The sequence below is a fragment of the Lethenteron reissneri genome, chromosome 20, assembly GCF_015708825.2.
Source record: "Lethenteron reissneri isolate LAM-NWPU_2019-01 chromosome 20, ASM1570882v1, whole genome shotgun sequence".
Classification (NCBI taxonomy): Eukaryota; Metazoa; Chordata; class Hyperoartia; order Petromyzontiformes; family Petromyzontidae; genus Lethenteron; species Lethenteron reissneri.
This window is the reverse complement of record NC_083798.1, coordinates 1,436,997-1,453,210: the sequence shown is the minus strand read 5'-3', so window position 1 is coordinate 1,453,210 and position 16,214 is coordinate 1,436,997. Positions and strand designations below refer to the sequence as shown.

General features: G+C 42.2%; 1 protein-coding gene across 3 annotated transcripts in view; it reads right to left on the bottom strand.

Annotated features, from left to right (window-relative positions):
- BBS9 (Bardet-Biedl syndrome 9) overlaps nt 1-16,214 on the bottom strand; it is a 58,201-nt gene that overhangs the window by 40,034 nt on the left and 1,953 nt on the right. For all 3 annotated transcript variants that reach the window (XM_061554566.1, XM_061554567.1, XM_061554568.1), the window contains exons 2-8: nt 14,117-14,248; nt 13,217-13,352; nt 12,341-12,491; nt 11,192-11,256; nt 9,344-9,457; nt 7,933-8,107; nt 192-276 (exon numbers count right to left, since the gene is read on the bottom strand). In XM_061554566.1, coding sequence (XP_061410550.1) covers nt 192-276; nt 7,933-8,107; nt 9,344-9,457; nt 11,192-11,256; nt 12,341-12,491; nt 13,217-13,328 — 702 coding nt within the window. In that variant the 5' untranslated portion in view covers nt 13,329-13,352; nt 14,117-14,248. The remainder of the gene's footprint in view (nt 1-191; nt 277-7,932; nt 8,108-9,343; nt 9,458-11,191; nt 11,257-12,340; nt 12,492-13,216; nt 13,353-14,116; nt 14,249-16,214) is intronic.

Below are 16,214 nucleotides of genomic sequence, written 5' to 3'. Positions count from 1 at the left end.
TCACATTATGCCAAGAGCACAATTGAAATATGTTGGGGGGGGGGGGCGGGGGGAATAAAAGCCGCATTCATAAATATGCACTCGTCCACAGCCGCAATAAGATATCATTGCACCCTCGAGTGATTGATACTGTGACGAGCGAGACGGCGAGTGTTTTTGCCAGGATGTGGTCACACGGCTGTGCCTCTCACCACCAGCTTCTTGCCCGAGCTGAGCTTCTGCTGCTCCCACTCCTGCCGACTGTCTGCGTCTGTGGCGACAGCCAGAGCCTGGTACCTGCGTGGACAATGCGACAGGTGACGGGGACAACAACAACAACAATATGGCACATCCATTTCGTTTTCTCGAACAACATTCACGACCTGCTCATTTCAGGCCTTTCACCTTGCCTTAGTCAGCTGTCTCGTGCGGTGATGGCAATAAATACTGTAGCTTTATAAACTACTCGCCTATAGCCCGTCCAAGGACGGGTGTATTGCAGTAAATCTGACACATTCAAGCGAAAAGCACACAGTAAAATCATGTTCAGTGCATCCATTGGTGTGCCATTTGTAAGGCCGGTAACACAGACTTTGTTAATTTCACGGTTATATCCCATGTTCATCATGACGCCCTTTTCCCTTCTAGGTCTCAATAGGGTTACAGAGTTCGCGTGGCATGAGGGTTCTGGCTTTTTAAAGAAGCTTAAGGTCTCGGTGAGGAGCCCCCCCCCCCCCCCCCCACGTGGAGTGACGTCAACCACTCACGATTATTAATGACAGCGTTACGGAGTGAGCGTGACATCAAGGCTCTGGCTTGATATATATTAATGATTTCTTTATTACCTTTACTTTCCATAAAGGTCAAAATGAAAGCTAATTTGCGTAAACAAATTTTCGTTTCCGCTCCACCTTCTTCATGCGGAGTGACGTCACCTGATCATGATTATTAATGAAGGGGGCTGGTCTACGGTGAGTGACGTCACACGCGTTACACACAAACATTTTTGGCGCATTATATTAGTGATTACACATGAAATGAAGTAAAAAATGACAAAAATATAAAATAATAAGTGCCCATCTGGATTAAACTGCGATTACATTTGACTCTGTATCACATTTTACCAGGAGTGTAATTTTAAACTTGGGTCTCAATAAATATAGCATTGTAAAATCACACTGGTGATTATTCAATCTGATAAGTGTACTGTATTTGTCCAACTATAAATCCTCATACCACGAGAATCAGCCAGTACAATCTGTCATGTCAAACTCATGCAAACATCATAAAACACTGGAATTTGGTCATTCGTGAATAATTTCCATGTCAATCTACAGCTTGATTAAGGCCTCCCAACACCACTACAACGTGTTGATCGTGGATATTGTTTGACCATACTTCGTCTTGCTGGTCAGTAAGGGTTAATGAAATAAGATTGCCAAGATAGGTTCGATATCACTCACCGCTGATGCTCATCGTGTCGAGGAATCTGACTCGGGTCACCAGGTTCCGAGAACAGCAGTTGTGGTACACGTGAATCAGAACTCTGATTCGCATGTACCACAACTGAATTTAAGCGAAAATATTTTCCTCTCACTCAGAAAACATTTGCTTGCAAAATTACATCTCGAGGTACTGGCCACAGATCCCAAATAGAACCCTTCCTTGCAAGTAACCTTGAGACTCAGCTGAGCCTTTCCTCTGTGAAATATTAATGAAAAATATATACTTGACACAATAATATAAATCAAAGTGGGCTCATAAAATCCATACACATTTCCTTATGGGAAAGTATTCACGAGGAACTAACAAGTATCTAAAATTAAATCTGTGATCTCAAATGTAACCCTACCTAAATGTTTGTTTTTAATGGGATTGTCTGACCTTGCATAGCAGTATACCTTCACAGAACGAGTATAGACACGAGCATACAAAACGTTTCCACGACTGCAAGAAAGGCTGGTCTGGTTGCCTATTTATCGAGAGTGGAAAGTAAATCAGCCATCTGAAATATTGAAGCAGTCCTACTGCAAAAGCAGGTATTATAGACAGGTGAGAGTCCCTCAGCAAAGTGTGCTTTCATCTGATGCAACAGCTCGCTGGCAGATGGGTACATAATGTTCACTGTAACATCATAGGAAGAAGAATACACCAGAAAACATTACTGTACACCGCACATAAACCGTGGCTATTGTAAAATCATGCCCCCAAGTAATAATCAATAGTCTGTATCCAAAACTTTATTCTGAATTCTTATAGTTGATAACAATATTATTGCATACGATTTTCGGTGAATAAATCAATGAAATAGAGTGCATCTTTGCACATTACAGTTCCTAATAAAATACAAATAGCTATGTAATTCTTTGTTATATTACAATTCATTAACGGATTATTACCATTAGTATTTTACTGATGGATTAAATGATGAATATACACCCACATAGACTTTACATTCTTGTGGAAAAGTGGCGATGCAGCAGAGTGCTCAAGACAGAAGTGGAAGGTTTTGAGTGAAAGGCCCAGTTGCAGGGTCGACTTGCTATCCTTCCGAGGGCAATGCAATGGCAACCAGCCCAGTCACAGGAAGGTGGAATTTCCACCCATGCTTTTAATAAGTGGAAATAAATGCCCAAGGCTTGTTTGGGCGAGGAAACACTGTCTCCTTGACGGATGAAAATGTATTATTATTATTCAGTGAGAATTCTACAAATACAGACATACCTCACGGAAACAATACAATACATTCAAGATGAGCGCATACTCGACTGACTTGCAACACTGGGTGCAATCCACCAACGTTATTACAGACACTGTGCAATAGCTCTAAGCGTTTTTCCTTAATGTCATGCTTGCCATTCTCGTGCCACCTTTGGGAATATCATTTGACCTTGGTCTCCCATGCAAGAATGTAGTTGTATAAAGAAACAATGGCTTTCTTTCACAGTTATGGCAAGATCTTGTCGACCCAAAAGACTACTAAACGCAGAGTGAAATCCAAGAATGTCAAACAGTTTTAAAGAAGTGATTTTTCTTTACATAAATTTAACCTTCAATTTCACAACCATAATCGAAAGTAGGGTAATACAAACATTACAAAGAAGAAACAAGATACGCTAGACCTTTAAAAGCTGCCTTGCACAAGTGAATGCATGCCCCATTCGGCTGAAATGTACAAAAGGATGACACCACACCAGGTATGTTTCACATCAGGTATGTTTCACAGCAGGAAGCTACAGAATTATTTTATAAAAGGCCATTATTGCCAATGTTAAGGAAAAAAACCCACCACAGCCAGCTGAATTCAATTATAGGAGGATTTGTCAATGAATCTTCACACGTACACAACAGATCACATAACAGTATTTTGCATCAAACAAATGCAACATGTGTTCCATGCACACCTTCCACATTAAACACACAGTATTAAACGTCAACATAAAAGGTGATGTTACAGAGAGAGTAACTATGTATCTTCGTTTAAGCTGTATTAATGATTCAGTATGTTGTTTAACAATGCTTGTTGGAATTAAATGAAATAGTGACTGGCAAACTTCGCTATGAGCCCAGTGACTTGAGTTGTATTCACAGCCACGGCTTCTAATGTCAGATGCAATTTATATCAGAACCAGTCCTTGGCTCCCTTTCCCCGCCCACGCTGAGCAGCAAGGTGAAGTATGGTGAAAACAACCCCCATTACCGAGACTTCATCGGGAATACAGCTGGGTGATTCTCATGATTCCTAGCGAGGGGTAGACTGAGACTACACCAGGCCCACCACTCAGACCACCGTGAACACCACCAGGAACAGAGTAAACAAACGTTGGTAATCCCGAATATTTGTTTCCCTAGTGGAATGAATATTTGTTCCGCCAAACTCTGTAAGCAAATTCCCATCAGCTGTTCATTAGAACCTATTCACACTGCAATATAATAACCACAGCAGCTGGGTCCGGTGCCGGTTTGCATTTCATCCACATCCCAAGTGTTCTTTATACTGCACGAGGAAACTTGTTCACAATACATTTCCAAGCGTAAATGCAGCTTACCCGCCAACACAACGTACGTGTCTCTCAAGCTACTGACGTATACACGTACACGGAGACTGTTAGAATATCCACTGGGTAAACCTACCCTGCAGATGGCAGAATTTACTTTGTGACCAAACTCAAGCATTGACGTCTCCTTGTGGTTTTTATAAAAGCTCACCTTTGACAACTTATTGTGTCACTCAACTATGTCATTCTATCTTTTTGTCACACATTTGTAGCTTCCTTGAATTCAATGCCGAACACATAATGCGTCAATTCATTCTCTCTTCGCGTTCCATGGGTGTCATGGAATATTTTCGTGACTGGGTGTGGTGCCACACGGCTGTAATAACGTGACTTGGAGCTCAGGTTGATGAACTGCACAGGGATGTTGAAGCAAGATGTACACAAGACACTGATCTGTTGGACAATGAGGTGCTTGCTAGAGGCAATAAAGCAGGCTTGTTTCTGGCCTATCTGTGCAGTGCTTGAGAATTCTCCCCTTACATGCATATGTTTTCTGTCATTTCGGTTTCCACCCACGCCAGGAATTTTGTAAAAACAAAGAGACCAAACATCCTGAACAGGATCTTGCTGGAGAACCAATGATCCAGGTATGTATATTTGTAGGTATACATTTGTCGGTAAATCTTTCACCCGACTGCTACTACAGTTGACTCGATTATAAGTGGGCAGATTGCCCAGGCTGCGGAATAACCATGCTTGTGGAAGAAATACTTTTTTTTTAGAATTGCTGGTTTAATTATTAGCAGCTCCTCGCTCATGACAAACATGTTGCAAGTAAACTGCCTACATTAAAACAAAAGACACGTTCCACATCTTCGCCCGTATTCTGCAGTGAAAAACACTTTAGCCTAATTTGCACATGCTTTGCTGAATGTGTTATATCTGGGCCACCTCTCCTCCTAATTAGCCTGGCTAACCGAGAAAGGACTACGGCACTTTAGTCGGCGCTGTCCTTGCTCCCGTCACAGATTACAGAAAAACTGGTAAAGGGGCTACCCAATTGTGTTGGAAGCTTCACTTGAATATTCCCAGCATGCGATACCATCTAATGCAACAGACAGAAAATATTCCTTGCGAAATAAAAATTACAAATTAAACCCCAAATACATCTCAGAGCTGACCGTGGGGTGCCTCCGAATGTTCCGCAATCGTGATCTGGGCAGAGTGTGAGGGCTCTGATTTTGTGAACACACAGACACTGATGGGCCCCATCATGCCTATGAACAATCATCATACTTACTGGGCTGATGTCATCCCAAAGGACTGTGCCATTAAATTATTTTGCATTAAATATATAACCATATATATCAAGTGGTTCACTCTTGCACATATTTTTCTTTTGCTTGGAAACATTTTGTTTTCATCTTTGATTATTTTATGTTTGCCGAAGTTTTAAACGGTGTTATTTGTCTATTTATCCATTTTCTGAACGTACCATTGCACTGTACATCCATTGCATCTAAGCAAGGAAGTAAAAAAATGTTCCGTGCAATCTCACCATAAGTGCCAAACGATAGCGCACGTCAATATCATGCTCTCACTCACCAAAGAGCACAACTCTCAGCAGCATGACCTTCGACTGGCGTTGGACAGCCCGTGAGATGCACAACGTAGTGAGATGCCTCCTCTAGAGGGTCCAGGATGCTTGCTCTCCACTAGGTCTTAACCGAGTGATTGACATGTAAAGGTCCCGAGTAAGGGTGCAGCCCTGCCACTGCTCTCTCGCGCCACTGCTAGCGGCAGGGTCTCCACGAGAGGGAGCTCTCGAGAGGGCGTCACTGGCCTACTCTTGCTTGCTGACCAGGCGTCTTGGAAGAGGTGGGAGTACCCACACTTTACCCCACCAAACATGTGACCTGCCAATGGACGAGCTATAGTGCACCTATTTAAACTGCTGGCTGGACAGAGGCAACTGCCACGTCGGAAGGTCGGACCGGCAAACTCTGGATTGTAAATCCAGAGTGCTGGTCATTTAAACTACAGCAGCATACCTCTTTAAAACGTCCTGCTGTAAATAAGCTTCAGTAAAGTCAGATCTGCAGCCAAGAGATTGCCCTGCCTCTATCCATGATTAGAGACAACATTACTCACAACAGCTTTAATCGGTACTTCTTCCACCGCTCCACTTCTCCAGAAGTGCAGCGATGGGCCTCTGAGATCCCTTACCGCTTCCCACATACCTGTGGTTTCCTGGCATTGCTAGTTTTTAGACACACAGTTCCACCAGCCACAGGACAGCTTCTCCAATCTCACCCCAATCACAAAAGCATGACTACAGTGTTAGGAAAACGAGTGAAGATGGTGATCTCATAGCCACACAGCTCATACCCATACATCAATGTCAAGGGAACTGGGTTCCCCGCCAGCAAAGCATCTTTACATACGGATCATTCTAGGGCTGCTAAAAACCACTAGTCACATTCACTGCTGTATTCTTATGTTTTATCGGGAGTTATTTTGCCTTGTATATCTATATTCATCATATATATTGTATAAACTACACGAGTTATTACTTTCAGGTAATGAGAAAAAGCAGAGTTTAACCAAAAATTATATTTTAAAACCCCCACCAATCTTGATTTGTGAAATAGAACCTTGCACATGAGGATTCAATATAGCATCGATATTCTAAGCACCATGTTACTTAATTTATTTTCTTTACCCTGTAACGTCACACCACTACACACATACTGCTAACCCCACGATCCTTAAATATCAATACATGTTCTGCGCAACTTCCTTTCAGAAAAAAACATAGATATGCAAGAGCCGTTCCATTACGGCATACTCTGCTTAAGAGCACATGTCAACCTGCTCTGCAACTCATGCGGATAAAAGGAGTTGGCTGGATACAAATATTAAAAGAAAAATCTCCAATAAATATTAGACCTTATGAGTGGGCATAATTGGCTCATTGGTAGCCAAGTGCTGCATACAACACTTCTTTGTATAGTTATTTTAAATTCAAATTCCCTATAGAAATATAAATGTGTGGTGACATTGCGGGATGTCACTGTGTAATGCCGGCCCTAGAGAGGCACGGCGTGCGATGTAACGACATCGTTGGCACTACGTACATGTGGGTGCAGTACAGGCCCTAGAGGGGCTCGGTGAGCGCTGTCTGACAGTGCTGGATGGCACCACGCTCTGCGTGCAGTGCCGGCCCCTACAGGATAGGGTGCGGGAGTGCCGACCATGGGAACGGGGTGACTGAGGGCCATGGCACTCTGGTTGACCCCAAAGGACACGTGACCGCTTAGGTCTACACAGGGCCCCCAAGTGGGGGCTAGGGGTGGTCACGTGTCAGGGTTGAGATCCTGCTCGAGGATTCTAGAAGGTGGTCGTGACTAAGGGTGGGGCCAGCCACGCCACAGAGGATATAAGCCGGGTCCCTGAGAGGGACCGGCTGCTGTTGTTCATCCTGAAAAATCTACGTTCTACGTCCTACAGAGTCACCAACATGTGGACTGGGACCCAAGCTGTGGTCAGGTCCATGGTAGCTAGTTCCAGTGTAATTAGTGTAGTTAGCCTGGTGGTCCACCACCATATGTTGTTATCTTGTTAAGGGGCAGTTACCCCTTGTGTTGGTATTAATAAATGTGTTGCCTCCAAAGAGTACGTCTGCAACTCAGTTGAAATCACTACAAATGTATTAAGTGACTTATGCACCACTGAGCCATTTAAAACTGCAGTTTGTGTGCCTTATTTGAGTAAAATTTAGTCAAACACGAAACAATATTTTCCAATCCCACAATGGAAACTTTATGGAGGTCACATAGTAGTCGTATCGTGCAGAGACAATCATAACCCAATACGTTCCCAGGATAAACGAGCACAACAGCTTCCTGCGGAGGCTGGCATGATACAGGCACTCACGCCGGACAGGGCGACAAACCTGTAGCTTTCCACGCAGCGCTGCGAGGACACGGTGATGAAGGAGTCTGTGCGCCGGTTGTAAGTGAGAGGGCCTGGGATCAGGAAACCCGGCAGGAATCGACCAAACACGAAGCTCTCCTGCTCGAAGAAGCTGAGCATGCCATCCATCGATTGGATGCAGATGAAATCACGCCCTAGAGAAAAACATTAAAACTCATAATAGAATTACTGTGTATTGTGTACAACTAATATGTGAAGAGTTAAAATTCAAAGTCACATTGCTACAGGGTCAAAACAGAGGGTGATCTGTTCTCAAAAGCTGGATTTGCCATTTGCTCCAGGTGAATATCACAAGGTTACAAAACTATGCCCAGAAAAGGCCTTGTGAAAACCCCGTTCAGTGCTTGATCTTTGCTTTGTGAACAATGCACAATATAATATAGGTGCATAGATTAGTTCATTTATTTTGTAAATAGTTGTGTTTTGTTATAAATGTCTTTATATCTCATGTATGCAATGAAGGTACAAAGTAAAGAGATTCTAGATTTGAAGTTTTTGTGACTGCAAGGATTCATACTCTTTGAGGCGTCGCCTGAGTAATTTTGCTGGACCAGTCAACACCGGATGACGGTTGCTTGTGTTGCTTCCGAAACGTCGTGATTTAATTTAATTTATTTTAATTTTTTTACCTACGTGACTTACCGAAAAAACCAAAGAGTATAAAGTAAAGAGACTCATTTTGGTAATTCCATCAGCATCAACACGGTGGTGTCAACATTAGATATTAATTCAGAATCCAACACCAAACAACAAAAGTGCCGTTAGCATCTCTCAATATGTGTCTCTTCCAAGATTAAAAGTATAATTTAAAACAAACAGTATTTACAACTTTATACATAGTCCTGATTTAAGTGGAAAAACTTAAAGAGCTTTGACAATACATGACTGCATGAAGAGCTCCCCACACCATGCCTGTCATGCAGGCCTGACGATACTTCACCATGCTAGCCAGTGTGAACTGGTGAAGGGGGATCCCGGACTCGTTCAAATGTCGCTCACCGCTGATGTTAGTCATGGCCGGGGATCAAACTCAGGTCAATAGGTTCAGAGTGCAATGTGCTAACAACTCGTCCCGATTTCAAACAGACTGTGAAAGAGTCCCATGGCAAGCTTCAGCCATGCTTTATTTGGTATCGTCAAGCAAGTTAAACATGAGGCTTAAGATCCCATTACAAAGATAACGAGCCCTCCGATAAAGCGGCGTGCCACAACGCCAGCGAGGCCACCATGAGGGTCTCGGCCAAATAATCACCACGTCAGAGGGAGGGCTCGAGAGCCGTTCGACCACCATAGGGGAGACATAAACACGAGGTCGACTTAGATGCAATCATATGCACCGACAACCGCAGTTACACTTGATGCTTAGTTACCTTTCACCTCGCCAAAGGGTCCACAAGTCATGTTACAAGCTGTCCTCTGCAGGTTGTGTTCGTACATGAGTCTCAGCTGGTACTGATTACCATGTTCCACGGTACCAGAGGCACCTGCAGGCAAACACAAACATTAGGCTAGGGTGACAATTTTCAATGTGAACATTAGTCACTTTACCAATGTGTCTTCTGTTCATGTAAACCACTTTTCATTTACAAAAACACCAGGTATCATTCTGTATTCACGGATGGTTGGCAACTTTGACTGATGAGCGTGACAGGACGTTAAGTCATTAAAAAACACTCAACTGTCCAGATTCACTAATGACATTATCACTATATCAGCAACTGCAATTAAAAACAACACAAGGATCAAGTAACAGCATGAGAACAGATGAATGATTAACAAAACACAAGGCAGCAGCCAGCTCAGGACATTTCATGCAGCACTAAGAATTTCCATTTTGCCAAAATGTCCCAGTGTCCTGTGCACATATGCTTGTCACTGATCCATGAACGCGCTGAATACACTGTGTATTTGCATGCACAATGTAAACATTTTCATTCATAAGCAAATGAGTTATATTTTTCCCCCGTTTTGAAAAATACTTCACATGTGGAGACTTTTAAATGGATATCTCTTGATCTATATTTGTGTAAACAACTTTATTTCATTGTTGATGCTAAACATATATTATAGGCCCTTGTAATTCTGGAGCATATGGAGATAGAGATAAGCAAATATACGTAAAAGTCACCAGCAGTTTAAGTACTCCCAATATGAGGGACGTAAGGAGTAAAGGGCCCTAGTGCGAAGGGATTTACAAATTGGTCTGCGAGAAAGAGCTTGAGAGAACGTTATGAATGTAGAGCGACCCACTACCTGCCAAGGCAGTGCATGACGGCATGTAGTTGCTGTTGCCGTGTGTTCTACCCCAGGACTGGTTGGTCTACTGGTTGCTTAAAAAAAGGGGTAATCTGTATTTTTCAAAATCACACGTAGGATTACGTTCAATCCTACATGGCGATTTTTCACATCTGATGTTTGACGGAGAACTTTTAAGAAAGTACTCTGAAGATATAAAATTCCCATGCCTTGATAAATAAGTTGGCAGAACAAAACAAGAGACTTATGTAGCCCAGATATGATACATTTGATGGCTATGTTTTATTATAACTCTCCAGGTTAAACTTGTTATGACTATGGAAAGTGTTTTTTAGAGAAATGTTTTCATGTCACGCTTGTAAGTGGTTGTCCCGTGCCAATGACACAGAGCTGTGGCTCCATTTATCACGATTTCAAACAAAAACCTTCAAACCGTAGCCGCTTGTCTTCATATACCCTCACGGAGGCTAAAGTAAATACAGCCGATATGATGGGGGATATTTTGCACACTTTAAACGTGCAATTCTAATTTCAACGACATCACAAAATTCAAATATAACTTACAAACCTATTGCTACTGCACTTATTTTACATTTTTATAGAACTATAATGCCAATTTAAGCTTTAGGTAATTCTAAAGTACTGTGACTGCTCCAGATTAGAACTGTTATCCTGTATATGTAGTATGCTGAAGTGCCCAACATTAAGTTGTAAGGTAATTAAAAAGACAACTTTTCTCATTTATATCCCATCACGAACGGCATCACTCAAAACTTATCGAAAATTGCACGTGCCACAGTTTTCAAATCCACTTTAAAATAAATAGCACCAGTATAGCGGCAGTTTAAAACAGTCACAACAAACGTCTGGCACTGTTAACATTGGCAGGGCACGCTTACAAGTTATAAGCACTTGGCATCTGACCACAAAGATAATGTTTGTAAGTACACGCATTATGCTACCTGTGACGGTGTAAACGGCAAGCTTCCTAGGGTGCAGGATGGCCAGGTGAAGCAGCTCCGAGCCTCTGTCAGCACAGGGAACAATCGTACAACAACAACACAGGCAAAGGCCCCATTGAGTTGAAGAATGTCTACGGTACTTTTGACTAATACACACAGCAGGGGCCTTTGTGAATGACAAAACAGCCGTAATATTACGCACACAGTTTCTGGCATTTGAATGACTAATTTATTGACAATTGAACAGCCAAGTGGTGATTGTATTCATCCTATTAATGCAGGAATGCATCAGAGGCTTAAGATTGATGTCCAGAAGAGTCCAGCTTGGCATGCATGGTCAATTCCTTATTGAGTTATTGTATGTGGGAGGAAACTAGAGCCCCTGAAAAATAGAAGGGGTCACTTAACAATCTGCAAAGATAGTTTAGCAAAGCACCTGCTGTAATGCTTGAACTTGTGGGTATCTCTAATGGTGTCACCACCACTGCCGGTCAGTGTGGAGTATCAGTATACTGTGGATGTTCACCACAAGGTTATATAATGTCTATAATAACATTTTGATGTAATGTTATGAGAGTGTAACATTGCTGATCTTACTGTTGTACTCTTATTGAATTGCTAGTCTATATCACCAATTACAATAGATGACTGGCATGTCGAGCAGACGTACTAATATTTAAACTAACTTAAAGAGGAGTACATGGAGTCAAATGTCAATTGCACATCTAAATTGTAATATCGGGACTGGATCTTCAGACAAAGAAATTCCCATTCAAGAATTCTCACAACCAGCAGTGCACACATCTTGTGGGGAAATGATCCAGGAAGATGATACCACCACACTACAGCAGATATGACTTCAAAAGACTTCTCCCACACAACACTAGATAGTGGTGCTTGTAAACATGTTCAATACAAGTCTATCATCTGATGTTTCCATCAATTACCAAATTCTATTTAAGCAGCCACTGACAATCCAGCTGATCATTTTTACTCACTGCTGTAGAATAATGAGAAGTGTGTCCTTTAAAACAAAATAAACAAACTGAACAAGGACAAAAGAGCGCATGCCTACAGATGGTGAGTTTTTCCGCAGCTGTGCGAATTGTGCAGGACACAAAGGCGCGTGGTGGACACGACGAGACTCACGAGATGAACTTTCCAGCCTCCACGTGCAGCACGGGCTGCTGGAGGTGCACCTCCAGGATGAGGTCGTCCGGGTGGAAGCCGGCGCCAGGCTTGGCCGGCTGTGGGGAGAATATCCGCAAGTAGCCACTGAAGCTGCCCACGATAATCTTATCTGCGACAAATCAAATCAAATCATTAGTACATTTTTGCTACTTGTGCTATTCTTATATTCTTCTACAGCAAGGCTCTCATGAAGGGAGGCACTATGTTTCACAGTCGAGTTTTGTCTGTAGTAGTTTCATAGTAGGGGGTGATGTTGCTATGTGGTTTAACCCAATGAAGTAATTTGTGAGCGAATTTCAAATTTGGAAATTTGGACCGCAAATTCCAGCGAGCATAGCCTAGTCTGTTTTCGAATAACCTCACTATATCCGTAACGTTCACTGTGAAGCAGATGGCATATATTTTCGATTAACCAGGGCGGCCGCTCGTATTGAACCGCAAGCTTCCGCTATAAGTCACGGACGCACAAACAGCCCAACCTTATGTATGACGTTTTGCCAATTATGCTCATTGTAATTACTGCTGAAACATCGTACTGGAATTGTAAATGTTGTAGGTTTACTCTCCAACACACCGGTGTGCTGTACTAGTAACAAGCAGCATTTTCAGTAAGATGTCAGTGTTTGTTAGTGATGATTGCAAGAGAATACTTTCAGACTGCTTATTTGTAGCTTATGCCATTGAACCGTGACATTATTATCGAGTTAAGAACAAATACAATGAAAAGCCAATTAAAGGAGTTAAACTTCAATGCAACATTAAGCAGAATACACCAGGATGCAACCGAGCGCGTAAAAGTGAAATGCACATGGACAGAGGCAAGACGGCGTTTACCATGTCCAGTGCTGCTGTTGTCAATGTTGGCCACACAGAGGCAGCCCTGGTCAAACTCCTCCTGTTGGCCTGCACTGGTGGACCACCAGTCGCGCGCTTTGAACAGGGACATGTCCGCCGCGGCCTCTCCCTAGCCCTGCAGAGAAGCAGACACGTCGACATTGGCCTCGCATTGGAAGTTTACGGGACGTTGTTTTATTGGTTGTCATTAAAACGCGCAGTGTTCCCTCAGACAACTGCATTGCAGTTCCCGGAGTTCCAGTGGTGGCCCCTGGTGGCCTTTAGTGCAGCGCCTGACGTGCGGCCTCCCGACAGGACATAACATGTGAAACACCTCTTGCCGGCGGTGTGGCGGCCCTCACACTGATGATGTCTTATCGGCGAAAGTGAAAATTTGTGAAGAATGCTGTCTCAGACTAACGGAAGGACAAAATCTTTCCAAAGCATAGGATTAAGTAGCCTTCCGGCTCTTTTGAAACAACGGTGCATCTTGCTTAAACGAATGTTACAAAACGAATAGTGTGCAGCATTTCAATGTTTCATGTTATACAATAACTTTTCAAAAATGTGGTACGCATTGATAAAAACTTGCAACATATTTACAGATAAATTCACCTTTGGTCTGAATGGGTCTATAACTATAAATACTGAATCGTTGGTGTTATTATATTGAAATGCTTGTTTTGTTGGCTGGGAAAAGGCAGGGAACGGGACAGTGCAGGACTCATGCCGCTAAGATGTTGTCTAGAGTTGTCTATACCACTTGAGAGTGCCAGTAGATGCTTTCCCTTGTAGAGGTTGCCCTCTGCTGGACAATACCGTGTGAATCCACCCTAAACATTACCAATAACGCTACTTCATAGCAAGGTGTTCGGTTAAAAACATGTTAAAAATACAGACCTGTGACAAGGTGTCCAGCACTGTCCGTCGTGTTGACAGTCTCAAAGGAGTCGGACCTCCTGCGCCCGTTTCCGAGACGGCTAAGCTGATTACATGCTGCTTAGTCGGAGATAAGAGTGGGCAGATCTGCATCTGTAACAACAGTGGGCAGTTGTCACGGGAGGGGAAGACAATATCATTACACCCACACAGAGAAGTGTCAACCAGAATACATATTATTATTATTTTATTGTTTCCCTTCTACGTGACTTTACCGAAAGAACCAAGAATACAGAATACAGCTGTTCACCTTCATAAAACTGGTGTAAAATAATATCTGAAAACCTTGCACATCGAAATATAATTGCATTTACATTCGAAAGAAATGCATTACAATATTCGTGAAAATATTACCACACGCTCATTATAACTGCATGTAATTTAGCAAATATTAATTATTTAATAACTTTTCATACCATACCTCCACTTTGTAAATTAATTTCACACAATTATATACAAAATATGTAGCAATCTATTGCAAAAGGACCATTTACGAACGTGGCTAACATTTTTGTATCTTGCAATTGCACAGATATACAGAAATAGGGAGTATGAGACGAATATATACACGCACAATGCGCGTTTATTCTATTGCAAAAAATTGTACATGCAGGAACAAAAAGTCTCATACCCACTCTGGTAACTTATAAACAATCTACTGCACTTTTTGTCGAGTATAAATGTAGATTATAAATGTGTGTAACATTTATAATACCAAGGTCTACAATAAGCTGAGAGCTATTCTTGCCAACCTGCTGTCCAATGCAAATATCACGCGAATAACCCTCGTGCGGATTAATACATCATGGGACCTCCTTTTCTAGTACAAAAATGAGAATACGTTTTTCCCCTTTGATCTGGCAACAAAACAGGTGTTAAGTTGTTAAAACACCAACCTGAAACCTTTTACAAGGAATCATGTCTGCATTAACCACAATACTTGTGGTCAAAATGCAAACAAAAACATACTCTGATAATATATTGAAACTGATTGGTCCACACCAGAGACAGCTTTCTTTTGAGCCTCGTCTCAAACGGTGTTAGACCAGAGGACGCCAAAAGGCGTACAGCCCAAAGACAATGAACTATCAGAGTAATGAGAGCTCAAAATGCAAACCAAAAAAAAGGGTAAAAACTTATTCTCATATTTTTGGACTGGCAAAGGAGGTCCCATGATGTAGATGCTCACCCCGAGCTCTCATTACTCTCATAGTGGCGTTGTCTTTGTGCTGTACGCCTTTTGGCGTCATCTGGTCTAACACCGTTTGAGACGAGGCTCAAAAGAAAGGTGTCTCTGGTGTGGACCAATCCGTTTCAAAGACAATGCATATATTATCAGAGTATGTTTTTTTGCATTTTGACCACAAGTATTGTGATTAATGCAGACATGATTTCTTGTAAAATGTTTCAGGTTGGTGTTTTAACAACTTAACACCTGTTTTGTTGCCAGATAAAAGGGGAAAACTTATTCTCATATTTTGTATTAATACTTTTCAGTAAGTGGTAATCTTGATTTGAAACTTTCGTGACTGCAGGAATCCATACTCTTTGGTTCTTTCAGTAAAGTCACGTAGGTAGAAATAAAATAAAACAAATCATGACGTTTCCATCGCAACAAAAGCAATCATCACACAAGCAATCCTCCTTGTGTTGCGATCAAAACGTCGTGATTTATTTGATTTAATTTCATTTCTACCTACGTGACTTTACCGAAAGAACCAAAGGGTAAGTGATAATCGTTTTCAACAATATAACCGATTACAAATCACACGGAGGCACCGGTGAAATAATAATTGCAAGTGACACAAGCACAGAGCGTGGTCACGTAGCAACCTGTAGCAGTCGGCTATGCCCGTGTCCACAGAGCCGCACCTTGTTGGATGTAATTGCTCCGTCGTCGCAATGCATGGCCAAAAGGAGTCTCTGTCATTCAAGACAGATGATATGGGGCACATTAGTTGCCAGCTCGAGATTGCATTTAACTACAGTATTCTGTTACCGTATAAACAGCACGTTGAATGATTTAACTGCAGCATGTACACACTACCTTGTATGAATA